Source organism: Amblyomma maculatum, chromosome 10, assembly GCF_055883805.1.
Source record: "Amblyomma maculatum isolate TAMU_Amacu chromosome 10, ASM5588380v1, whole genome shotgun sequence".
Classification (NCBI taxonomy): Eukaryota; Metazoa; Arthropoda; class Arachnida; order Ixodida; family Ixodidae; genus Amblyomma; species Amblyomma maculatum.
Genome location: NC_139353.1, coordinates 31,578,955 through 31,605,439, shown reverse-complemented (window position 1 = coordinate 31,605,439; position 26,485 = coordinate 31,578,955). Strand labels below are relative to the sequence as shown.

Here is a 26,485-nt window from a genome sequence, read left to right as displayed (position 1 = left end):
CTGCGCCGAGCTTTGTTGCGTACCGTGTCAGAGTGCTGAAGCAGCGGTCACGGATGTATGTACATGCCGTCTCGCGCATGCATCGCCATCGAACCAGCGGGCTGCGAAAGCGATGAATTAGAACCACTTGGCATTCTTTAACATGTATGAAAATTCTTGAATGTATTATATTTTATCTTAAAAAATTCAGAGGGGCAAGAAATAGACCAAGTAATGCCACACACACAAAGATAAGCACAAGAAATGAATGAAAAGAAAGATTTCTTTACACTTAAGGATAAAGGAAGGAAGGTGGTGAATATTATTGGTCCTTGTGTGGTGACTAAGAAGAAACTTGCGCTAAAAATAAGATCTAGCGCGTGAAAAAAAAAAAAAAAAAAAGCATGGATTTAATAAAAAATGAAAAAAAAAATAAAATGATGTTTACTTGCACAACAAAGAAACGAATGCGATTTTGTATATTTTGATAAATGTATAATTGGTTTATTCAAAAAAGTTCAGAAGTTAAAAAAGTGCAAGGGATACTAATGAAAGAACAAAAAATGAGGAGTATAGCTGAAAAGAAAAATGAGCTTCGTATGTTTTCGCTTAAGAACAAAAAAAAGAAGGTATGATGCAGAAAGAGTGAAGAGAACTTACTTTCTCTTTACTTGAGGACAAACAAAGGAAGGTCATTATTGATATTGCCAACGAGAGCCAGTTTAAAAATAAGCTTCCTTCTGTCAAAAGAAAGGAAAGTCTCAACAAGGTGAGCTCAAAGAAAACTTCCTTTAGTCAAAAGAAAGGAAAAGTCTATAGGAAGGCTGTTCAGGAAGCAAAAAGGAAAAACAAAGGAAGTAAAAAGGAAAATTCGATTTTCATAAGGGTGCGTCAGTATACTAGCACCTGCACCCGGGGAAATAATATATAATGGCTCAATATTGATATCTTGAAACTCTATTTCCTTTGCTTTCTTTGCATACTTAAATTTATTCAGAACGTAAGTGGGCAGGCTTGTCTAGAGCACTGCAGCGCTATGCTGCTCTCCTGAATAAAACTTGACTGCGTTTGTACCAACAATAAGTCTGTGTAGCTTCGCCTGAGCATAGAAGTGCTGTCCTTGGCGCAGAAACCTGCTTAAGAATTTCAATTCATTCACTGAGTAGAGGACAACTTGAGCGCCCTAGATAAGCTTGCCCAACTGTGTATTTTTTATTCTTACATCTACCCTCTCACTCCTGCCATAGCTTTAAATGGTGCAATATAATCTGCAAGGAAGTAAATAAAGCGAAAAGCCGGCGCAGTTCCTCTGAACGGCTCAGAAAAAATATGCATATGGCTGTTGTAGTGCAGTTTCTTTATGCTACTGCTTCTTGAGAGCTATAGAATGTACTGTTCCCAACATTGTGTACAGCCCAGTCAAGGAACCAAAATCTATGGCGCGGAGTTTATCTTTGCACGACAATGATTAACTAAATATCACTGTGCACACACTATTTAGGCCATGGCATTCCTTGTGAATATTTTTCAGTCTTCGGGTATAAGGGGGCTAAACTGAGCGCGCCGCAGCTTGATGACTGCCATTTTTCAAGAGAGCATTGCACTTATTTACAGTCACCTGGCCTTTTTCTTATGTTCCTACTCAGCAAGCTTATGACACTCATCCACAGTACTGCCTTTACACGCGCATTTAATCGACTGTTGCGCCACTTAGTTTCATTTTAGAAAAGAGTACTTGTGGCACGTGTGTGGCTATGCGATAAAGTTTGCATACTGAGAAGAAGCAGTTAAAAATGGGAAAAGAAGTTGCTATGAATTGCGCATGTATGCATCCTTCATCTTTTATCTTCTTGTACCGATTATTTTTCTTGTACTAATCAAGTAATAGGTTCTCACGTTCATGCATAGCGCGGATTCAGCGCGGTTCGAGCTTATGAAGGGGCATGTTCCAGCAGTGAACTCCGCAGTGTTAGTTTTTGTTCACCCAGCTAATTTCTGCCTAGATGAACACCGCAAAAAAAGAATCATGAAATGCATACGTTTTTATCGCAATCACCGATAATTACTTGATTCCCTTGGATGCAACTATCACAGACCTTCCTGTTCAGGCCTTGTTATTTCGTACAGCTTCACTGCATGTCTAGAGCATAACAAACTTCCCTGGCTTTTGGAAAGTCCGTATCGTTTCTAAAATCATTGAGACTTGTGCAAACAAGCTGCCGTAGAAGCCACAGGCATCACTCAATAAAATTATGTGCAGCAAGGCATGCATATAACTATATAATGCAGATATGCGATTAGCAGTTGCTACTGATATGAGACTCTGACATGAGGTAGAGCTCTGTTCACATATCCAATGCATTGCATGAACTTATTAGTGAACAAATTGTCTTCAAATAACTGCACAATACTGCCTGTGGTTGAGAAAATACATAGGTGGATTGCGTGTGCCTGAAAACAAAAATGGGTGTGTTTTTTTTTTACTGTAGGCACACCCGTAGAACTGTCCTCGTGAATTTTGCAGTAGGGATTCCAACCGATGGCTTCAAAAGGCCCTGTATTCTATCAAGGCTATTTCCGTCTCGATAACTCATCTAGTTGAATTATCTTAATTCTTACTCTTCGTTTTCCAAGTTCACCAGGACAGTGTAACATGAGAACCTAAAACATCTTACCGATGCGCCCAAGTATATGCAGTTTACTCTATACATACGTGGTCACGAATACAACTATTCACGTAGAAAGGCAGCGGTGTTCAATGTTGCCATACAGGTGATCCTAGATGCCAAGTGTTCTTGACGAGCTCTTTGCAATGCGTAAGCAAAACTCCTGCTACGAAATGCAGACGCCAAAAGTGGACATGAAATTAGGCCCAAGAAAATTATATTTGCAAACCGCAAAGTACATTTCTTTTCACTTCACTTCACTTTATTCACCTTAAAGGCCCCCTTCCGGGGGTATTACATAAGGGGTGGGTTAATATATACAACAATAATAAATACATGTCATTGCCTTACGATAAAAGTAGTTATAGCATGTAAAAAAGAAGATGGGCACATGATAGTGGCGACGTTGGTGGGGAGGGCATTCCAGTCCACAGCAGTGCGGGGGAAAAAGGAACCTGAAAAAGTTGCAGTACGAGATAGGGGCCGGGCAATCTGAAACGGATGTGCAGTGCGGTGAGATATGCGGGTCGGATGAGTAATGTAAGGTGTTTGATTCAGAGTGCTGTGGTACAACTTATAACATGAGATTACTAAAAGACAAAAGAATTCACAACTCCTTCACTCAGAAAGAAATTAGGTTAACGTGGATGCATAAAAGGATTTGAACCCATTTTAATCTGCTGTGTGAAGCTGAATTGAAGCGTGTAGCCCCCCTCATACTATTCTGTACGGCGATATGACCACAGGAATATATATATTATATATACATTAGAGGGTATTTAAGCACAAGGGAAGATAGCATATATATATATATATATATATATATATATATATATATATATATATATATATATATATTTATACGTGACGACATGGGTATCGCAAACGCTGCCAAGAAAGGCTACATCATGATAGAAAAAAGAGAAACAGCTGCGTTCCTGGACATGCCTGCTATACGCGGAGTCTGAAACTACTTGGTTATCTATAGCATTAACACTGACATCGTCATGCACATACCAATTGCTGAATACACGTGCAAGTATACAAACTATCTGCTTGCATTTAGTTACGAAATTTAAAAGTTTGGAAATTTGAAGAACTATAGCCTCCAAAACTTTCTCCCGACAGCGTGAATTATTGATGGGTTTTGCTTCCTAAGATTAGACATATTAAAAACCAGCTCTGAAGTTTTTTGTCTTTGCTTCGTTCGCATGAAGCAGCCGCAGGAAAGAAAGAGGCCGGATTAAGACGTCTGCGCTCTCGAGACGAACCCCTCGTACCAAGTGCTCTTTGAAAGAACTCATCTCCTCCTTCCCCCATTTCCCTTGCAAATCCCTTTCCTGTTTCATCTCACAGTATAATGCATGGCTGCTTTACAGTTCGTTCAGGACCACTTGTACTCTTTTGCTTATTTCGGGGCGTGCACAGAAATCCGTTCGAGAGCTTTGCGTGCGTGCGTACCCTTGACACAGAGAAAGGGAGAACTTTGCAGAAAGAGATTACATACAGAAAGCACACGTGCAGTTCTTACAGCTCCTCGAAAAAGACCCGAGAACCCTGCCTGCATCCCTAGCTCTGAAATGCTATAGTGTTCTGGGGAACGGGAAGACAGTACTCCCGTGCGCAAGCCATCTCCTAACGCTGTCTCTCTCTCCTTTATCTCTCGGAATCGGTCTGTACCCGCACCCACCGTTTCCGTCGAGTGCCAGCGCACCGCACTGTCGTCCATGGCACCGAGAAGGACCTCCGAACAGGCCGCCTCGTCGCGTTCCCTCCGCCGCTGCCGCTACGACGACGTCCTCGAGGACGCCGCTGTGGCCGCGTGCCGTCTCTCAGACGTTATACGAATCACCTTAGAGTTTCCCCCTTTCCCCACCTCCATCACCTCTCAACCATATACTACCACTACTACCCTCCCCTTCGCTCTTCAATATCCGGCCGTAGTGCTAGAGAGGTCCTCCGCCATCGTGCCCAAGGACCTTCTTCCAGCGCAGCCGTTCCCTTTTTTTCCCCTCATCCCTCTTTCCCTCCCTACCTTTCGTTCGGCCGGGCACGGCACTCGTCTTCAGCGGGGTGCACTCGAGGCTCGCAAGTTTCGCGGCGCGGGCCGTCGGGCCGGTGCTTGAGGCCTCTGCACCGAACGGAGGAGAGGTACTCGTACCTCTCGGGAAGGCCCGGCGCGCCCGCCGCGTCGCGAGCGCGCACTCCAAGGTGAGTTCGCAGCAGAGTGGAGCGTGCTTCGGCGCCGCTGTATGGGACCGACGTCGCGTACCCGGCCCGCCGTCGCTACCGCCGCTATGGCTGGCGTCGTCAGGTCCTAAGAGACCCTCGAGTCTCGACGATGGCGGGCCTTCTAGGGTCCTCGCTCTTTCACTCTCTCCCTCTTTCCTCCTGGGCCCGAGTATAGTAGAGGAGTGTGCCTCAGCAACGTCCCGCAGATGGTCCTCACTCGTACCTCTCCCTTTCTCTTCGTTCGTTGCTATATAAAAAACAAAAAGGCCCGGCTACGACGTCAGTCGCGGCTCAACTTTTGCCCGGTGCAGTTCGCCGTCGTCTTGGTCGTGTGGATGCTGGTTATGGCCTGTGAACCAAGCGCTAGCGATGTTCAGTGGTTCGGCCCAGTGGATCGTATTAACTTCCTACGCATCCAAGCAAGGTAGTTTCATGTGGGGTGTGGATCACTTCTATTCCTGTTGTTCTATATGAGTGGAAGCCCTTCGAGACAGCAAGCAAGGATTCCTTCCGAAACTTGACACCCAAGAATACAAGGCGGTGTTTCTTCTGATGCAGTGTGGCAGCACCGTTTAGTATAAAGCATACACTGCATGTCAAAGCATGTCCTCCCATCAACGCTTTGCTGCTGCGGTTCTTGTGTGCCATAGTGGCCTCGTCTTCTGGCCATCATGCCCTTCCAGAGGCGACAAGGTGAAAGAATCATTAGTCGTATCTGGAATAACTATGGAATTGTTTTAAGCTTTCAACGTGTCATCGACAGTGCGTGCCGTGATCATGTCGTGATCGCCCGCCTCTGAAGCCAATTGAGTGATAATCAATAGAAGAATCCAGACCATTCCGGATTATACAAGCCAAGGATTATATGTTTCAGGCACATCAGAGAACCCCGTGTAGTGATTTTGATCCGCCGTGCTCTTGTGCTGTCTTCGAGAGCGTCCATATTAAACGCCGTTATTTGGTCGACCGCTACCTTAAAAAAAAATGTGAATGGTGATCGTCTTGTTGTGTGACTTCTTGCTTTAGATTTTATGCTGTATATGGCGGGCCACTACGCATATCCAGACGGTGAGCGCGTGTGTGATTGGGAGGTTAATCTTGTTTTTGATTGATTTGTATATAGTCTCGACGCTCTTTTAGGAGCAGCTATGTTGCGTGTAAATAGCTCTTTGAGGTGTCGGTGATTTTCATACATGGATGTAATCATGGTGTTTAGCTTTCACTCTCTTGGGACGGAAAATATTTTTTATGTGCTGGACGTTATTATTGTTATGCCCTCTTCATTACATACAGATGTTCGACTGTAATGTTGATTCATTTGATGCGTAGCCCCGCAGATGGGTACTTGTTTATGCAAGGACGGTATATTGAACAAAATTGCCTCGTACACCTTTTATATATAATTTAGCTGAGCCGTCAGTGGTCGCCACATGGGTGCCCTCTTTCTGCTGTTTTTCTCGTCAGTTTTAAGGACACCTAATCTACTTCTTGGCGCGGCAAAGCGTATCCCCCTGTCTCCCCAGAAATCTCCAAATGTGGACAATATTCGTACTCATCGCTTCAGACGGGAAATCGAAGTGTTATCGGTACTACGAGAGTTTCTCTATACGCGGCTGAGCAGCAAAGCCACTGACCTGGGAACTTATTGAAAAGACTGCAACCGAGCGAGCAAACGCGCTCAGCACCTTGCCAACTCCTACGATATCCTGGAGCGAGGAGTCCTCTCCGCATGATCGATCGAACGGGCCACGCGTTCTTAAACCATCAATTCCTCGTCGCACCTTGTGCGAAGGTTTACATATACGAGAGAGAAAAGAACGTAGAGTGCGAACACATTTGGATGGCCACAGCTTCATCTGCGTGCGGTCACTAGTGTCCTGTTTAAGCATCCGCGCCGCGGGGGCCATCGCAGCTATATGTAGTGGTTTATAGCCAGCAGCACGCCTTTGGCTCGGAGTGAGCAAACATCGCGCACCCCCCGGCGCGCGTCATTGCACCGGCCCGCGCATGCTTGGTTTTCTCTCTCCCACCCGGTCGCATCGCGCTCGCGTGCAAACACGGTTTTGTAGGCGAGAAACGGAGTGGTAGCCCGGGGCGTTCCACCGCAATCGCGGCACAGTCTTCGTCCGTTTAGTTTTGAAGAGTGCGCTCTGGAGAAGAAGAAGGCCCACCGGTTCGGAGGAGGCGGAGAATGAGAATAATAATAGTAGATAACGATGTTATCAAAACACGCTCAGCCAGCCTTTAGGCGCCTAAAAATCAACCGCACGGATGTACACAGTGGATTGTATAGGGTTACCCGTATTCGACAAAGCGCGTTCCGCATATGATCTTCATCAGGCTGGAACGATGTTTACGCTATGGAGGAGGACGAGGACCAGAAGCGATAAAAGGTTGGGCGGTGCGCGAAAATCAAGCGCACTTAGTATTTCGTATAGCGCACCAAGTGGCTTTTGAGATGAGCTGTATCGTTTCTGAGCAGAGTTCGTTGAGCGCGCATATGATTTGGCCCGTAGCGGGCACGCACGCTACTGAAAGCGTCAATTGCCGTGGTTTTGGATACCCGGAGGCGTATTTTCAGCAGCAAGCTCCCGAAAGTTTTACCCCCCTTCCCCCCTCCCCTCCGAAAATTCATAAATGTAATAAGATTGAAATCTCTCACGTGATGCAAGGCGGTCACTTTGCAATTATTTATTTATAGCAAAAAAGAGCGCTGGGAGACTCTACGCTGTCATATATCGCAAAAAAAGGGATGAATGAAAGAAAGAGAGCTAAGGTAATGTTTCATAGGACGGCGCATGAAACATATGCGGAAGATTAGGGATAAAACTTGCAAAGTGTTGAATGGCTGACGCTCTGCAGCTTTTTGGATTTTTTTTTCTTCATGACGAGCTTATGGGGATAGCTTGCCATGTGCGCTCTGCGATTATGATCCTGGCTCAAGCCAGCTTTGCTATAGAAGAGCGTGATGAGGATTATTAGGGGATTTGACTGCGCCGACGGAGAAGGGGAGAGACTGCCGTGGCGAGCATGTGCGTGCAGGGTGTGTCGACGAACCGTGAGTCGGGTCCGTTAGGCGGCTTATTCGGCACGCTTATACTTAAACCAGGTGAGCGGTGTCTGCATCCATCATGTCCACGCATTTAAATTAGGGATTACGCCGCTTGTTTGTCCGTTTAAAAACTATTACCGCTGAACCCTGTCCGTTCTAATCACTCGTACGTTCTAAACCTTGTGCAGTGAGGGCTAATAAGTGATCTTGCTTCTATACTTTATATAGCGTGTCTGTACATCCTTACACGAGTGCGTCAGCCTATATATAAAGCCAGGCAGTCGGTTTGTGAAGGCTTGTCACCAACTGAATGATACTCGAATTAATTCAGGAAAACCATCCTGTGACATGTGTCCTTTACACGGAAGCGTCTGTGATGTTGTAAAAGAGCCTGTGAGGAGTTCACAGACGCTCAGCAGATAACCTGAGCCTGTCGGCCTGAGGGAACTAGAGTTCTCTTTTGATCAATCATTCCACATGATTCTCTTCTCAGCTGATTTCAAATGAAAGCCAGGGTATCACATCACATCATATCACATCGCATCACTTTATTACCTTAAAGACCCCCGCGGTGGATTTTTTTACAAAAGTATATTTATTTTGACACACTCAGTGGTTTGGGCGAGGTACACTCAGAAATTTTGGTCATTTTCTAGACAAGAGTTTTTGAAGGTAACTTTTTTCGTATCTTGCTTGTCTTCACGATAACAATCAATATATCCGCACATCTTCACTGCGCAAGATAGGTTTTTGCTATTAACTTCAAAAATGTACCCAATTAGTTTTCTATGGCAGCCGAACTCATTGTGATTGTGCACTCTAAAAAAAAAAGGTGTGATCTTAGTCTTTTTGGGGGGTAAACTGCTTGTCGCTGAGCTAACACCTTTTTGGGGTAAGGTTACGCTGTGTCTTGGAAGACTAAGTATTTATACCATTGCATGTAGTGTAACATTACGCTTCTGGTAGCATAAACTTGCACCTTCACAAGCAGTGTAACTGTATTCTACCTAGGCATAACGTTGCACCTTTCATAAAGGCCTATGTTTTAGTCTGTCGATGGCATAAGCATACCCTTGCATCAAAGGTGCAAGTTTGCACCTTGACAACGTAAACTTATCCTGTATGTACAGGTGCAAAGTTACCATTTTAGAGTATAAAATTATATTACGACAAAGAGCGCAAAGTTTTGCACCTTTATGGTGCAAGCTTATACCACCAGGAGAAGGATAACGTTGCCCTCCAAGCAGTTTAAAGTAATGCCATATTACATAGGGTATCTAAGCATCATTTTGTGGTATATATATGCTATCCACACAAGAGTACTATTACCAATCTGCATCGTAAACTTGGTCACTGGAAGCAGGAATAAAGCTAACCAATACATTTCAAGATTTTCTGGAAGGAAAGATTATGTTGAAATATTGCAATATCTTTGTGTCGTCTGGAGTGTGACAGTGAGCAATGTTTCAGGTGAGGTAGGCTGTGTCATGTTGTGTTCAAGCCGTAAGTTATGTTGCAGAGTGAACAAAAAGAATTTACAGAACAATCAGTTAAGATAACATACCATGGTGTTTATTTCACCTCATTATACACCGAAGTTGCAGCAAGGGACTGGATAATCTTCTTCACACAGTCAGGGCAGGGATGTACCACGTATTTGACCTGCATAGAAAAGAGAACTTGTAATCGGTTACTCATGAAGAAAGTCTCACAAAGCATGCTTATGGAGTAATTAATTCTCATATAAAAATAACACTGCACAAAGGGCAAGTAAAAAGGAAGACAGATGGAAATAGTGCACCAGTACAGGCTTCCAAGTGTTTATATAATGAGAATTGTGAACTCACACAATATATAGATCAATGAAAATTCTCCAAATCTGAGCTTTACCTGTGCCACTAACACACACATAGACAACTAGCACATTGCAATCTCAGAAAAAATTGACAATATGCTCAATAAGACACAATATACAATGAGACATATTCTTGTTAGGAGCAGGGTCAAGCCATAGGCATCAATGATGTTGGACTACCCAGAGGGTCATTTAAAGAAATATGAATGAAAACATATTGATAAAATAGAAGCTAGCCTAATAAAGGCAAAAGATGTGATTTAAAAAACCCCTCCCTCTACTCGTTCATATGTGTAGTTCTCCTTTTTTTTATCATTAGCTTTTTATGTTAAACTTTGTTTTATCACCTTCACTTTCACCTTTGTTGTTTGCTGGTTTCCACTCCGACACCCAAACATTATAGTTTGCTTTCACACCTGACCATACCAGTGGTCTTGTTTCTAGTCAATATGGTCTCACCCTTCTAGAAAACACTGTCTCTGGTCCTTCATGACATTATCTTATGTTGCTTATAGTGTTAATGTTTTCCTGAGACTACACTGTCTTTAGTCATCTGATCATCCATCACAAGTGACAACTGCAAATCGCTTCTTTTTTTTTTTTTTTTTTTTGGGGGGGGGGGAATGTTCTTTTGTTCTTGCATTCGTTGTCATTTCTCATGAATATAACGAATGAAGCTTGTTCCTGCAGAGCTTGCTCCTGCAGGGGCATATCTAAGGCCATTCTATTGTTTCTGCCTTTAGTGCAGTTTACATTCCTGGAAAAAGGCATGAATATACCACAGAGGCTATGCCTTATAAAATGCGGGATACCACTTCTGAAAGATGGAACATTTCATGCTAAAAGAGCAATGATAGCAAGGCACATCCAAAGCACCTTCTGCACATGTGCATTACTGCAGTGATGTCACAGATGCAGAATTATGTAAAGCATGGCAATAAAATGCAACTTTTAAATAAGTTCATTGCTAGTTTCACACCACACATCAGCTTATGCCGATGCCAAAAACTTCTCGAGACTGCCGTTTCACTTCAAAACTACATTATCTTGCTCAGGAGGCAAAAAACAATACACTTCAATACCCCTATAATTCCTTGAACAAACCACAAAGCTTGAGATTCTATGTATTGCTGCTTCATGTAATGCTCGCAGCACATGCAGCAGGAATAAAACTTCTCATAAACTGCAATTTGCCAGAACTGTCAACTGCTTATCTCTTTAGATGCCTAACTAATGAAATTGTAAATGCTGACCAATATTATACAAGAATGATTATTAAAAAGTGTTTACAACAAATTTCTCGAAGATTATGTTCTTTACCTTTACAGATTGCAAATCATAAACTATGAAGAGACACCCGTGCAGTCCTTGCCGGTGGGTTGTGCAGCAATGTGACTTTGGGTACCTGGTACAGCTTCAGGATTAGACTTAATTATCTATTCTTTTTGTTTATAAGAGGCAATATGAAAACTGCAAAATTAAAGGCTATTGATGAGTAAGCCTAGGCCTAAAACCCTCCTAATCATCTATGTGGTCTAACATAATGAGCATCAAAAATATTCCTTTAAAAGCTTTGTAAGTTGGTTTTTCCACATTATATAACTAAAAAAGGGTGTTGCTGACATTTCTTATTCAGATAATATAGACATATTTTGTGTTTTTGATGATGCAGAAGAAGCTAACATGATTCTGGCAACAATACCAAGTGCAGCAACATTTTTTACATGCAATGTGGGAAAGCAAGACAATAGTTTTCAAATATGCCTTTCCTTGTTCAATATTCTGAACTACATTGCTCTTTCAGAAAATTTAAGAACTGGGCGCACCTATAATATTGGGGACCCTCATTTCTGGTATATAATACTGTCCCCTAAAATTAAAATGCAAAAGTTAAGTCAATTTTGGTTGATTAGCCATTCAACCATTATCCTCTACCACAGACATGTCCACTGTGCTGCACAATCCAGTTCTAATTGTACTGCAAATTTCATTTCATTCATTCTCCCTTTATAGGCCCATAGACATGACATAAGGGATGGGGGCATATATATATATATATATATATATATATATATATATATATATATATATATATATATATATATATATATTTGTTAAATGGTAGTGGTGGAACACAAGGAAAATACGCTGAGTACAAATGGCACAAAACAATATAAAGAGCACAAAAGAAACAATAAAGCTGAAAGTGCTAAAATACCGTCTATTACATATCACCTGCAGTACTTCATTTTTAGTTTCATTCTATTGTGGACATACCTAGCTACATAAGAGCATGTGAGTTGTTGAAAATTACACCCATCAGAGAACATAACCTTACTGCTGAGAACCAAGTGCAAACAATTTAAATATTAGGTTTTGAAGAAAAAAAGAAAAGAGGCATACATGAACAGCTCACTCAATAAAAAGAAGTCAACATGTTCAGATCGATTACATACTGAAAAAATTCCTCCCTTGCTAACTTGCTCAATAGCACTGAATGGTTCCAAAATCAATGTAATGCCAGGGCTATTGCTCCTCAGCATAGAAAAATATGCTCTTTGATAGACATAAAGCAACAATGAACAGACCACAATGCCACAGCTATGTCGAAAAATACATACCACACAAATCTTGCCGTAAGTAGTCGTCCAGCGCTGAAGAAAGCAGGTTGATCTTTAGAAGCAGGTGTAACAGCACTTCTACACCGTATTCCTCCTACTGGCAGGTACGCTGCAGCAAAGGTATCATTCATAACATTAGCATGATACTCGTAACTAGTACATACATAACTATAGTAATAAAAATAATGGCACCACACATGCCAAAACAATGACTCAAATATTTTGACAATGAGCTTAAAAGCTACAACTCCTGTTCCTAGATATATCTGTAACAATATCTGCCACCTCTTTACAGTCGAAATAACTGCTTAAATAAACTAGAATAGCAGATTTATGACAAACTGCTAGCACAATGACAATACACATTAACTTCAATGAGGGAATGTCTCAGTACCAGTGAATTGTAGTAATGAGTATAACACAATGTCTGACAACAGAAACTACAGAAGGAAAAGAATGTGTTTATTGGTCAGGCATAGCCTCCTTTCTATGGGTCAGGAGGCTGAAAAGTTCAGAATGGAAATAGTTGAGTAGAAACTATAGCAAATCCCCAAATGAAAAATATTAGTGATATAAAAATTTTCCTTAGCTCGCTAACGAAAATTAGCACATTTAATCAAAATAGCTGTTTGGGCCAGTTGGTTCATACTTACACCCTAAAAGACCAGCGAAAAAAAAGAAAAAAAAAGAAAAGAAAACAGGTACAAACGAACACAAAACATATTTCAGTGCCCGTCCTGTCATTTTTTGTTCCTTTGTCCCCGTAATTATTTTTTTTTTTTGCGCTGGTCTTTTTATGTACCGATTACAAAAAGAAAGTCAGTTTTAAAGCAGAGAAGGGGCGACACATGGTTTGCTTCAATGCTGAAGACATCTGATCACCAGCTAACCCAGATTTTTCACTTGTTAAGTGATTTGATCGAGTCCAATATTTATTATCAGTTCTTGACATAAGTGATCAGCAAGTTAAATAACACTATTTACTCGCACACGCCCTCAGACACAATGAAACTCAATTGATAAGTCACTGTCTGGGCGTGCACCATATTGCACGGCATGAGCGAAAATGGCAACACGCAAGGAGACACACACATGGCACGCGACATAAATATTCTCCGACGAGAATCCATCTGCCTCACTGACATTGAGGCAGATGTCAGTGATCAGCAATGTGTCACAAAAGTGCACGTGTCAATTTAAACGCCCCTTTCTGGACGGAAACAATGCTTTGGACTTACCAGCACGGATAGCAGAGACCAGTTTCAAATTCTTTGAAGAAACGACAGTCTACGTTCTTGCGCAGACGAGACGAAGGACTTGAGCCTGCAGCGAAAAAAAAAAAAAAAAGCGTGAGAAATGTCTTTCCTGCACATTGCGTCACTGCGACAGTATACATGTACACGAATCGGATCGGTCCCACCTCTGGTCTCGACGCCATCAGCTCAAAACTGCGGGGTTAAATCGGCGTTCTGAAAGCGTGACTTTAGGATATCAAGCGCGCTGCCTTCGAACATACAGGTTGCTGGCAAAAGAACCGTAAACTTAACCCATCACCCTGCATGCTCTCCCGCATTTATGGCAACGTTCCCGTAAAGCAGCAACAACAGACGATCAAAATCGATTGTAGGCAGCGAGCAAAAATAATGCGGCATGCAAACACGTCAATGCGTATCACCGGGACTGCATTAGCGCTCGTCGACGCACACTTTCAACCGCGGGATATGCTTGTGAGCGTCGTAGACGACTAAAAATGCACCATTAACATCCCGCAAAAAGGTAGTGACCATCTGAAAATTTTGGGATGCGCCGCTCCTCCAGTCTGAACTGAGGGAGTGGTATGCTCAGGTTGGGATCCAAGACGTCGGGCTCAGAGGCCGTTTCACAGACAAACAAGCAGCGTCGCGGACGTAAGCAATAACAAAACATGTTCAGGCCAAGTTAAATAGCAGAGAAAAACACGTAAAACGAAACGTAAAACGTCACTTACATGCGCGGCTGAAATTTGGCGCCAAGGATCCGTTGGAACACCACCACCGCGACGACCAGCCATCCGCCGTTTCTCCGAAGTTCACACTTTCACGAAGTCGTTTCATAGTGAGGCATCGATGAGCGCACTCGATGAAAAAATCGCTGAGAGCAACCGAACTTTTCTAAAAACAAAGATGAGTACCAACGACAAAGAGCACGAACGCTGACTCGTGCGGCAACCGCCGTCGTCGTCTTTTCGGACTCGCAGAGTCGCAGGGAACGCAGGCAGGCTCAAGCAACTACGAACACGTGACGCTGCACGCTGCGTTGAGAATAAAAGCAACATAACTAAAAAGCAACTGCTTCGCTTCTCGTCTCACCACCACTCCCCCCTCACCTCCCCTTTCTCCCTGTTTTGCAGCGTACACACTTGTCTGTCCGCCCTTGTTCTGAGTTCGGCTTTGCTCCCTCCACGGTCAAGCTCGCGTAGGAGTCAAAAGACAGGGGGGGGGAGGTGAAGGGGGAGGCACCGCTTTTTGTAAGAAGATAAGATGCTCCCAACTTTCGACGATTCCCCACCTCCTCCGGGGAAAAACGAGGGGTCCTTTTGTGGTAGCTCTTGAAAGGACATCGGACGGGAAGTAGAAACACAGCCGCACCCAGCTAAACCGGTTACCATCATAAAAAAAAAAAAAAAAAAAGAAAAGAAACAAGCGGCAAACTTTTTTTTGCTTGAGCTGCAGGGACGAAATGGTGTAAAGTCATGCGAGAGAGACTAACGTCTTCCGTGCGGGTGATTGCGCAGGGTATATTTAAGCCATGCGGTTTCAGATAGCATAAATCCCGAAGTTACCCTCCTTTTACACTCTTTTTTTTTAGAGTGTGTGAGCTCACTTCGATCTTCAGAGGCAAACTTTTGTTAGACATTGGAAGCTTAGACCATTTATGTTATTGTGCTCATAAAAGGTATCTTAGAACATTTCGCAGTTGTCTATCAAATTTTTTCAAAACTGCATCCTATTGGCTTTCTAAGGCAGTTTTAGGTACTCGCTGAGAACGCAGAAAAAACTATGAAGACAGACTTTCGTCCTGAATCGTAAGCTTAAATAATTAGCATCAGTGCATAACTGCATCTTATAATATTCCAGCAGTTACTGCGCAATTAACAGGTGCCTCATAATGATACACCTGATTTTTGGAGCTACTTTAAAGTTAAAATTGGGCATAAAGCGTAATAACTTCGCACTCCCTGTTACTTTTTTCCAGCGAGGAGGTCACCATTAGCGCTCGAATGCTTTGTTTACTCCTCAAATAATAAAGACAGGAAAAGTGGAGACGTCGGCCGGCGATCTCCTCATAATTTTCTTAAACGATATCAAGAGCGCACTTTCAGCATAGGCACTGTTCCCCAAACCAGTTATCTCATTTTTCTTCATTTACAACACTTATCGGAAGTGCGAATCGACTCCACATCTGTACTAGGCCTGCTTGCAATTGTATATACTCCGTAAACACTCCACATCAAAGAACATTATGCACATCGCAGCCTTGGAAAAACGTCTTCCTCTCTACCACCTATTTATTTCCCTCTCGCTTCCTTCCTCTAATTTGGAGGAGAATATCGTTAGTGTGTGCGTTCCCTATAGTGTATATGCCATATTTTTTAACTCTTTACAGATCGTTATTTTAAACCGTAGAAGACACGTCGGTGCGGCCTCTGCAGATGGATTGTGCAGCGGACACGCACATCATAGACCTGAATGATGAAACGATTAGCTAAATAAATTAGGTAGTGAACTTTCTACACTTTTGATATTAAGGGACAACATTCCAATACAACAAATATAGAAGCTGATTGTCTATTTTACGCCGTAGACGCATTCAACGTGATTGCGAGAAGACAAATTTGCGAGCTAAAATATGCGTATTTTAGATGTTAAATATTTCGAAATCCATTGCGATAAAGAAATTAAAAAACTAGCCTCATCTCTTTTCATGGCCGACTTAATGTTCTTAATACAGCTTCAGCCCTTGAAATCAAAATTAGAAAAATGCATTGGTTAATTTTAGTTAATAGTTTGATCACTGAACTTTACCACGTACATTGTGTCCCCTTGTTGTACTATTCACTTGCACAGACCGCACGGCCTTATATCTCGTAGGGCTTAAAACAGAGTTCTGTAAACGGTTAGACAAGAAAAATCACCCGAGTATAGCGTTCATAGAAAAGTGCTTGCAGGGCACCCTGGCAAAGTCTTTAAAACACCGTGCTGTCGCACAAGTAAAATGAAATTTTTGAGCAGGTACTTGGTTCGAGGGATAGTTCTTGTGCTCACTGTAGCGTCCTCGTATGCAGCCGCACAGATTTCCCTGCCGATCCCACGGTACCTGTGAAAAACCAGCCTAGCCAACATTTGCCTTTCTTTGTACCACTGCACGCTGCTGGTGGGGTATAACGGATGTTGTTGTTTTTTTCTTACTTTTTACGAACCTGTATTTCAAAGACTGTGGTAAATACATCTGTGATGTCTGTGCAGGTGGATTTTACAGCAAAGCGGAAATAATATACCTTATACAGCTTGATGACTAGATGATAATTTGACTAAAATTTCACTTATCGCCTTTGTGTAAGTTGAAGGGGAAGTAATATATTGTAAACTTCACTGCGGTAAGCGTCCAAAGTGAGCTTGATTTTTGTTTAATTTTTTTTATTCGGCCCTGTTGTTCGAAATAAAGAATGTAAAAAATCGGCATTTGAAAGCTCGTTGAGTTGTCTTTTCCGCACTGCATATCGATGTAATGAAGTCGTTAAGCGTGATAATATCGCGAGAACAGTGTTAACTTCTTATACATCATGAAATACACAAACTTCGTTAGTATTTGATGCAGAAGAGCTGCGATAGGCACGATTTTCTGAATGTACAATGCAGGAAAGCCAACTCAAGGAGCTTTAAAATGCATATTTGTGATATTCTACATATTGAACCATACTGCCGATTGATAACATTTTATGCCAAAGCTCAACTTTGGTGTTCATGACCTTCAATTTCGCAATGCAATAGTGCCCTTAACAATAATAACTAAAATTGTATTTGTTTTTTTTTTCTAGGTAATTCATCCAATCATCAAGATCCTATCACGTCTGACTTAGTGCAAAATCAACCTGCGTATATAGCGCAGGCGTATGTCTCACAGTTTTTAAAATACAATTTTGTAAACAGTTAAAAAAAAATTCGCCCTGTATAGACAAACGTTCTGGCAATTATTCGTGGGGCACCTTTCTGTCGTGGCAAATTCTATATTGAAATCGAATTTCGGAGACTGAAATCAGATTTGGCCCAATTCTCTATGTAATATTGTATTTTACGTGAGCATTACCTTTATTTGCGTCATTTTGTTGCTGCTGCTGAAGGGGATCCCGTTGCCTTGTCACGGTGTTTAAAGACACACTACTTCGATCGCTCTATATATACATCATTATACCCAACAGTGACAGATCAAGCATTATTTTCTCCTATATATATTGATGGACGTACTTTCTCCGCACGATAATTTGGGAGATTTATGAGCGAAGATATGCATATCGCGCTCTGGATTCATGGTGAATAACAGCGCAAACGGCAGGACACAGAGGACAATCAGGAAGCAACCACACTCGCTGACTCGCAGCAGCAAAGCTTGCATGTGCCCTTCTACTTGTCATTTGTGTTCTAAGTTTGCGCTGTTTTACACCGTGAATCTACACCAACTAGACAAAACGTGTGCTCTGTTGCAGCATATGGCTCGTGGCCGATTTTGGGCCAACATATACCATTGTCAGGCTAATCCAAAGTGTGGCCAGCTTGTTTCTTTAAAATTTGCAAGGATATTTTATTGTGTCTACGTTGACATATTACCTATTACGCCTCCTTTATATTAAACATTAAATCAGTGCATCCTGCTGCTTACTTCTACGCAGAACACCCGTCTATTCTAGAACCCACAGGTTATCCATTGTCGCGCGCCGCTCATAGTGTGCGTAGTCTGCTTTCTCAGTTCTTAGATGTCTTATGACGCTGCATTGCTATTTCGCGGTAATCGAGACGATCACGGCAAGGTCGTGCTTATAATATAACGCGGATAACAAGGCAAGTTTAACGTCCGCGCTGCAGAGAAAGATATGCTTTAAGCTATCGTTTCTTTTACTGCGGTAATAATTAGCGCACTTTGTCACTTAATGCTGCCATCGAGCTTGCACTTTATGTATCCAAGCTATCCTTATCCGACATAATGTGCCAACATTTGAACGACTGAAATAAAGAAGAAATAGCCATTGAAATGAGAATACATATATAGGCATAGATGTTTTTTTATTATAATTTTAGTTGTACTTCACAACGCATCCTCCTGAGCAATGTCACCAATAATCGGAAGCTTTCGTGTTTGTTTTTTTTTCATAGTGAACAGTAATGATTATTTTTCTACTTCCTTGCTCCTTTCGCTGAGACGCAACTATAGAAAACCAGTGTTGGCCAGCAGTGAATATTGCTCATCGTTAAATGAAATCTTGGGATGTGTATTTATGTTTCTAAAGATAAGCACTAGATGAGCAGGGAGTGCCGAAACTGACGCTGGGCTGTGTTATTATGTTCGTATGAAATTGATGTTTCGAGCCTTTAATGGACAGACAGAGCCCGCCTTCTTGCCAGTGGTGATGGCTGGGCTATAATACAGTTATGGCGCTCTACCGATCAGGGGTGTCGATCTCGACCGCGGAGGCCGCGCGTTTCGGAGGAAGCGAAACGTAACACGACACTATATATATATATACTCTACGATGTCAATGCATGTTAAGTAACTCCAGGTGATCGAAATTATCCGGAGCCCTCCACTATGGCCTTAATCAAAGCCTGAGTGTCATAGAGCTCCTTACACTAACTAGAGGGAAAGCTGAGGGCGCTACACTTCAGCCACCATGGGCGCGCTAAGAATCATGGGCCGGTGTGCTACTTGTCGCGGGACATTCGGTTTTTCTCGGATGCATGGAGTGGCGTTAATATAATGTTTCTTTTTCATCATCATCATCATCTGAAGGTGCGTACATAGACCGCGAAAGCCATAGTAGCGAAGGCGCAAAAGCAGACGTCGCCAATAAATGGTTTTTCTTTCCCGAAATGCCTCTCAAAACTTCCTCCAGTGATTGCACAACCATAAATATTTTTGTAACGTTTTTATTTCAAATTTTGCCTATTAAGTGTGAAATATTGCTATTTGTGCTGCTCAAAACTAAGCCAATAGGAGAAAGAGCCATCGCTTATATTGGATAAATATCACACTGACATGCTGTTTCTCTCTCTTTTTGCAATTTATAGTTACAATATGCAATATTAGGACGTTATTTACGGTAGACCAACGTTTATCTTTGCATTAGTTTTGGCCAAAAGTAGTAGTTTCTGCACTCGGTAGCTCTCCGGCCCATGATGGTTTGAACGCCCATGGTGGCTGAACTGGCCGTCCGAAAACTCCATGTAAACTCCCATAGACGGCAGCACAGCTTTCCCTCTAGTAAGAGTAAGAAACTCTATGCTGAGTGTACTCTAAACCGAGTAGTAATAAAGCCGGTCGTGCATGCACTAAACTAAAACCTCCTCCTTCGATTCCAGCGCAAGCAATGCGTTCTTTACTTTTGGTGCACACTGCATATGTAGGGATGATGGGGTAATTGAAAGCAAATATGAGCTTTGCTACCTTTTAAGCTTAAGTGGATATGCTCCTCAACGTCTTAGTATTCGCAGGATTAAAGCTAAACGAATGCCAACTTGTGGCGCTGCTGGATGAGGCAGCTATAAGCATCACAGAGCTGTGAAAAAGTCCTTTTTTTTTTTTTTCTAGCCCGCCACTCTGCACAACTGAGCAAATTATAACGTCGTTCACTTTAAGAATCCACCATTTTGAGGCAAGTTTATGTACCGCTTTCAGTGGCTGGTACCTAAATATCTAAAGTGTTCAGTCTCAAAGCTGTCATTTATTGCAATAAAACCTGTGTGATTGTATTTTGCGCACATTAAAGACTATGGATGCCAAATTCGATCTTGATGCGACTAAAATAAATACATTAAATTGCGCACAAAAGTGATGTGAAGTCCAGTATATCGAGTGGATAAAAACATGATTCAACCTTATAACACGGTCCTGTATTGGATGAAACTAGTATTGTCAGTGAAAATATTTATTATTGTTAGTATTTCCTGGAAGTGTGAAACGGCGAAGCCGGCCTTTGAGCGAAAGATCACCGGCTTAACCTGACTGCGGGCAACACCGTGCATTGATGCATCACACCTTGAAAATGGATCGAATCTGCGCATTTTAATAGCCACCGCGAGTGGTTGAAACTATTTTTTTAATAATTTAGCCGATCATTTTTAGCTTTGCTTTTTTATACGTGCTCATGAAGTTAGGATCAACATTGCTCAAACAGTGCAAACAACATTGCTTTCTTATCGTGCATGCGCGTTTCGTTCTGTTAACTAATCTGACATTAAACAGATACGTTTATAACACTCATGCTATGAACAGTCCGTTTGTTTATTCGGCAGATATTCTATTCACTGGTTATGGTATACTTTGTGTTAGTGTACTTGCTATTTCCTGAACATTACTGAATTACTTGCAACGATTCCCTGAAACTTAACTGAAGGAGCCGACTCTTAATTTCAATTTATTTTTTGTTACATTTCAGGATTATTTCCTGAAAGTGACGGATGTAACGCGGTGCCACAGTATACAGTGGTGAAAATTAAAAATGTTAGCTAATTGCTGCTCCAGAAATTGCTTCGAAATCAGAGCTACCTTGTTGTGATGTGATAGCTCAGAGCAAAGAAACCTGTTTATGCGGCGAGTAATGGAAGTATACGTAACAATGCGGCTTTAAACGAAATACGCGCTTACGTAACATCGCTCAAGCAGTGCATGTCGTCGCATGCAACAGACGTTTGCATGATGCATATACGAAGTCCATCAAAGGACATTGTCTGAAATTAGTTTGTATCCTCACCCTGACACATTGCTATGTGTTAGCGGCTTAAATAAATCAATGATCGCGTGCTCTTACATTTCATGCCCGTAATGTAAGTGCGTCCACCTGCCTGCACGGAAAGCCAGTATACGTGCTCGGCCCATGCGCAATTTTAAGTTTCTTGTTTGGAACTAGCAGATAAAAGAGCGAACTGAAAATTCCACGTCCGTCTGCGGCTTTTCTAAGGTACATATTTGTAATCAAAGCATGTTCATTGCTATACTGTCCAAATTGCAATCAACGGAGCAGGCCTTTTTATTCGTGCTTCCTTTTACGCATTATTTCGTTCCAAGTGCAGTTTTTGTTTTTTATGACTACTTACGCTTATCTTTACGGCACATAAGAAATTCCAGACATGCGAATGCGAGACGTCATGCGGCCGCGTTAAAAATTTTCTTGGAAAGTTTCACAGCGTCTCTAAGACGATCAAACCCTTCTTATGTATATGATTAGTTGTCTGTTGTCATCCGAGTTCGTTTTGTTGTCAGACCTCTCGCGGATGGGCGCTCGCAGCATCAAGTGTTTTGTGTCCAGAGGTTATATACTTTTCTGTATTCTAAGAGCGTCTTTCCAATAGATGACTTTTTCGAAAGCTTGTAAGCAACAATGAAAGCGTCGCGTTTACTAAAGATAATTTTAAATTATCAAATTATGTTGATAAGCTCCAGCGGCATCCGTAGCATACTCTCTCTCTCTCTCTCTCTCTCTGGTCTCGTGTCTGGTGAGGTAGAAACAGAAGCGAGCATATAAAGATAATTCGTTCGCAAGCCTCGTAGGTCCCCGCGACAACACACAGAGACCTCTTTCTGGAAGACATGCAGTTTTGGAGGCTTCTTCCGCATACATAAAAGCAATGCAGAGCAACATCCGAGTTTACAGGATGAACACATGTAACATCCCTGGTTTCAAAGACGCTTATCTTTAGCCGGATAAATATGGTATCGCGAGAGCCACTTACTGCATCATCGCATGCAGTAAGGGGCCCACGAATTCGAGATTAATTTTTCATAATAACGACACTCTTTTCGTGCTATTGGGTCACTTGGTCGCAATTCGGGAGTCTCGGGAACTATTCGGCAGAGCTTTTATGCGGTACAGTAGAAATAGAGAAATCGATTAGCCATTACATTTCTCCCGGCCTGAACACCCCACCGGCTGATGGCAAATCATTTGTTTGGTGACAGCGTGGTGCAGCTGCCACACGTACTTCTAGTCGAGGGAAGCGGCTTGCTGTTTTGTAAGGAAGCCCACCACGTGTTGGAATTTCTGGCCGCAGGCTCCTTTCCCAAGAAATGGACCCTGGGAAACCTAGCCCTAGGCCGGGTTATCGATTGTACCCATTTGAGAAAACTGGTGGGTGTCCGGCCTGGCAGTGGGAGACGAACCCATCACATCCCCTTCCCTTTCCCGTGCGAGCCTTGCATGCATGTGCAGAGGACAAAATATGAGTTGTAGCCCACACATAATAACGGCCGTTAAAGTCACGCTGTTTCCGCACCGGTTAAGTATCAGTGGTTGTTGTGCCTCTGCCCGCAAGGACATGATTAATTGCAGTTAGCCACCTTTTACGGTCCATGAAAACATATTTGCGTCCACATTCTAAGCAGTTACAAAACACCCAGCGAAACTATATATATCCGGAGGTCAGTAACTAATCGGTGAGAGCGTCCTCAATCCAGCGTAATTATACTTAACGATTGAGCGGCTCTTTTAACGGCGTCCCGCCGCTATATGTGTAACGCACAGCATTGGTTTATTTACGGCGCCTAATAGTCACGAAGGGTTTATTTCTCTGCTCGCTATATAGTGATGATCCCGCGCACGAAGTTCTTTACTTATCTCGCAGAGGTGCGGCCATCTTCCGTGTCACTGTACTTTCAGGCTGCGAGCTTTCTGACTTCTCCGTCCCTTGTTGTTAACGAAGGCACTGCGTCAAGCTTGCACACGCGTGCAACCATACCAGCAAATGCACACGGCGCCATTCATTGGAGAGTTTTAGAATAGGTTTGGGGGATAGAGTAATAGGGGGGCGAGAGTGTGCATGCCTAGAGTGATTGCCGCACCTTTCGCCTGTTCATCGCAGCAATCCGCGCGTGCGCATTGTCGCCCCGCAATTACCTTATCCCCCTAACCTGTAAGTCCTCCTATTCTAAAGCTCGCTGTTTATGCAGTTCAACTGACATCGGCTCTTCCATCTCAGATACTGCGCTGAAGCCATGCAGCTCCGGCACACTATGCCCCGCTGAAGTATACGATTTAGAACATAGACATGCCCCGAGACAGCGACGATAATTATGATAATGACTCGCAGTTCTGCACATCGCATAGTATATACGCTGTCTGCGTCACTCTACAGACTGTTTACCCACGTGCATTCTGAAGTCACGCCTACAAACTGTCACGCTCGTCACTTCAGCTCCCCTGCCTGCCCTCGCATGGATACCAAGAACGCGCGCCAAGATCGAAGTGTGTACTCACTGGCGAAGCGTGGGTCCGGTGCCGTGCTGTACCATCCGGCGGCCGCGGCGGCAGCCGCCGACTGCCTCATTGGGTCGGCGTAATGGCCCGTCAAGTCGGGCGGCCCGGCGCCGTACTGGCTGCCGGGAAAGCCCTGCGAGCCCAGCTGCATGCCGTAGTGGCTGTTCATCATCAGTCCTCCGAATCCACCGGCGCCACTGGCAGCCGTCACACAGTCCTCTCCCTGAAAGTGCTGCAGCTGTTGCACAGTGCTCACGTCCAGCGGACTAAGGATGTCGGACACCGAGAACGGAGTGCTGTTGTGCGCCTGGTGCTGGTGCAGCTGGTCTTGCCGGTGCAGCGGTGGCAGCGCTGAGGTGCTTGTCGAGTCGTCGTCCTCCCGCTGGTCGTCCGACTGGTGGTGCGCCGTTTTCCGGGGACTCATGGACATGACTTGCCGCGGGCCGAAACCATGCCGGCGCCTTGGCGCTGCCTAGCCTCCGCTCGGCCGGCCTTTCCCATGCTCCCTATTTTCTTTTCTTTTTTTCTCTTCTCCCTATCTTTCTCCTTTCTGCCTCGCCTCCCCTAGTCTCGACGCACGCGCCGAGGAGACCCCCCCTGTTGGGATCTCAGGCTTGGAGCCCTGCTTCTTGCTGTTCCCCTTAGGGAAATCTTGCCGCTTCGTCTCTTCCTCCTGTCTCTCCTCTTCCTCCGGTCTCCCCGGGAGAAAGCGACTGCTCAGCGGCTGTGGCCGCCATCTTGGGTAGCGTCGTCGGTCAGCGCTGGTAGCGGAGCGGTCGTCGCCGGCGGCGGCAGCGTCGTCGACGTCGTTGCTGCCACGGGCTCCCACTCGGCACTGAGAGGCCCCTCTTCGGCGCTTTAGAGGGGTTTGAGTGGCGATTTCTCTTGTTGTGGAACACGTGTGAGTGTTCGTGTGTGTGTGAGTGCGCGCGCACACACTGCTTCGCCTGGATGGCTAGCTGGCCCCGCTGTCCACCGCGTTGACGCGCGAGGGGTCGCAGCCACGCGCCTCCTCCCTCTCTTCCTCTCGCAGCTTCACTCTCTCTCTCTTTTTCAGCTTTGTTCGGCTGAGACTTCTTTGGTTTTGTCTGTCTGGTTCTTTACTTTCTTTAGATTCCTCCCCTCTCCAGTAACCTCCCCCCCCCCCCTCTCTGTCGCGACGCGTTTTCAAGGAGGGGCCACGCATCGAACGCTTTTGTGCGTTCATCTGTAGCGCGCTCCGCAGAAGGGTGTCGAAGTGGGGCGGGGTCTGGAGACAAACGGCGGCGCGAGCACTACCGTGGGGGGGGGGGGGGGGGGCGCATCGAGCGGTGTCGAGAGCGACGGATTGTGTGCACGCAGCGTCATCTCTATTTCGGTACACGCAGATCTCGCGCCTTTGTGCGAGCTCCAACGCAACCCCTACGATATAAGAATAACCGACTCCATATCCCTCGGACCAGAGCTGCGACGGGGAGCGAAGCCCCGTTTCAACACTCCCTTTCCCTCCAAACGGGGAAGAGAAACGGAAGGCGGAGCCTTTAACTGAGGCCTGCTCCGCCTCTCTGTGCGCTTAGTGTAAACAAAGGCCGCTTTGTGTGGGAGAGCAAGGCGGCCACGTGTTCTGTAATCGAATCGGATCAGCGCTTACCTTCTTTATGACTCTCGGTTCACCGAATGTGTCTTTCGCCTTATTGTGACACACGGATTCCGGACCCTGCTGTGATCGGTAGGCGGGGTTCTAAAAGCCGCGTTGATTGATGGCTGTCGTCACAGGCACTGTAGGCGGGGCTCTGACGTAGACACGCCTTCGGCGGCGTTGATTCTTTCCGAACGAGTCTTTTTGTTCCGGCCTGAGCGAGCACGCTGTGTGTTTTGTGCCTTGTTGGCGTGGCCGTTGACGTAGTTAGCGGCCTGCCGCATCGAGCGCGCTAAGTACATACGTTGGTCTCTGGAGAGGAAGCTATTTATCGCTTCGTATGTAGAGAGAATTGTTGGGTCGTGTAGTCGGTGGGCAGACGGGGGGGCGCTGCTCTGCGGCCGTATGGATGGTCTCTGCGGTGGCGTCTCATCGTTGGAGAGCTTCGCCCTAGTATATACGTCTGACTGCCCCATATTTGATTAATAATGAACTCTTTATCTTAATCGTCGCGCCATTGCCGGGAGCAGCCAGTTCTTCGCGAAAGATTAATCGCAGATGTGCCTTTTAGGTGTTCGCTTTGGTAGATCATGGGCTTTCGTCATTTTGAATGCTCAGTTCACGGGTTTGCGAATTACTCTGAAGTCAAAATGCAGTGGATCACCTCGCTGTCGAGCTTTCTTGACTTCATGCAAAAATTAAACAATACATTGGGCTTACGGGGAAATGGAAACCCTCCAGTTCGTATAACACATGTTTTGTCTGAAATATGGTGCCAATAGATATGTATTATTATATACGCTTTTTAACGTGCACCGCTTTTTGTCAATTCTCAGTCATCAGTTTAAGGAGTTTGCTGATGCTCCAGAACTAACATGTGTGCCAGTTCCTTTCTGTTCGTTCCATCATTGAATGAAATCGGCTTTCACATCATCAAATGTGTTCTGTAATTGAAGATGTGT

The 26,485-nt window shown here is 44.1% G+C and overlaps 1 protein-coding gene across 1 annotated transcript in view; it reads right to left on the bottom strand.

Annotated features, from left to right (window-relative positions):
- The window catches only part of LOC146176063 (homeobox protein Nkx-2.1-like), a 38,666-nt gene extending 14,331 nt beyond the window's left edge, over positions 1-24,335 (bottom strand). The window contains exon 1 of the mRNA XM_084582388.1: positions 23,906-24,335. Within this exon, the coding sequence (XP_084438514.1) occupies positions 23,906-24,335 (430 nt within the window). The remainder of the gene's footprint in view (positions 1-23,905) is intronic.
- Positions 24,336-26,485: the final 2,150 nt, after the last annotated feature.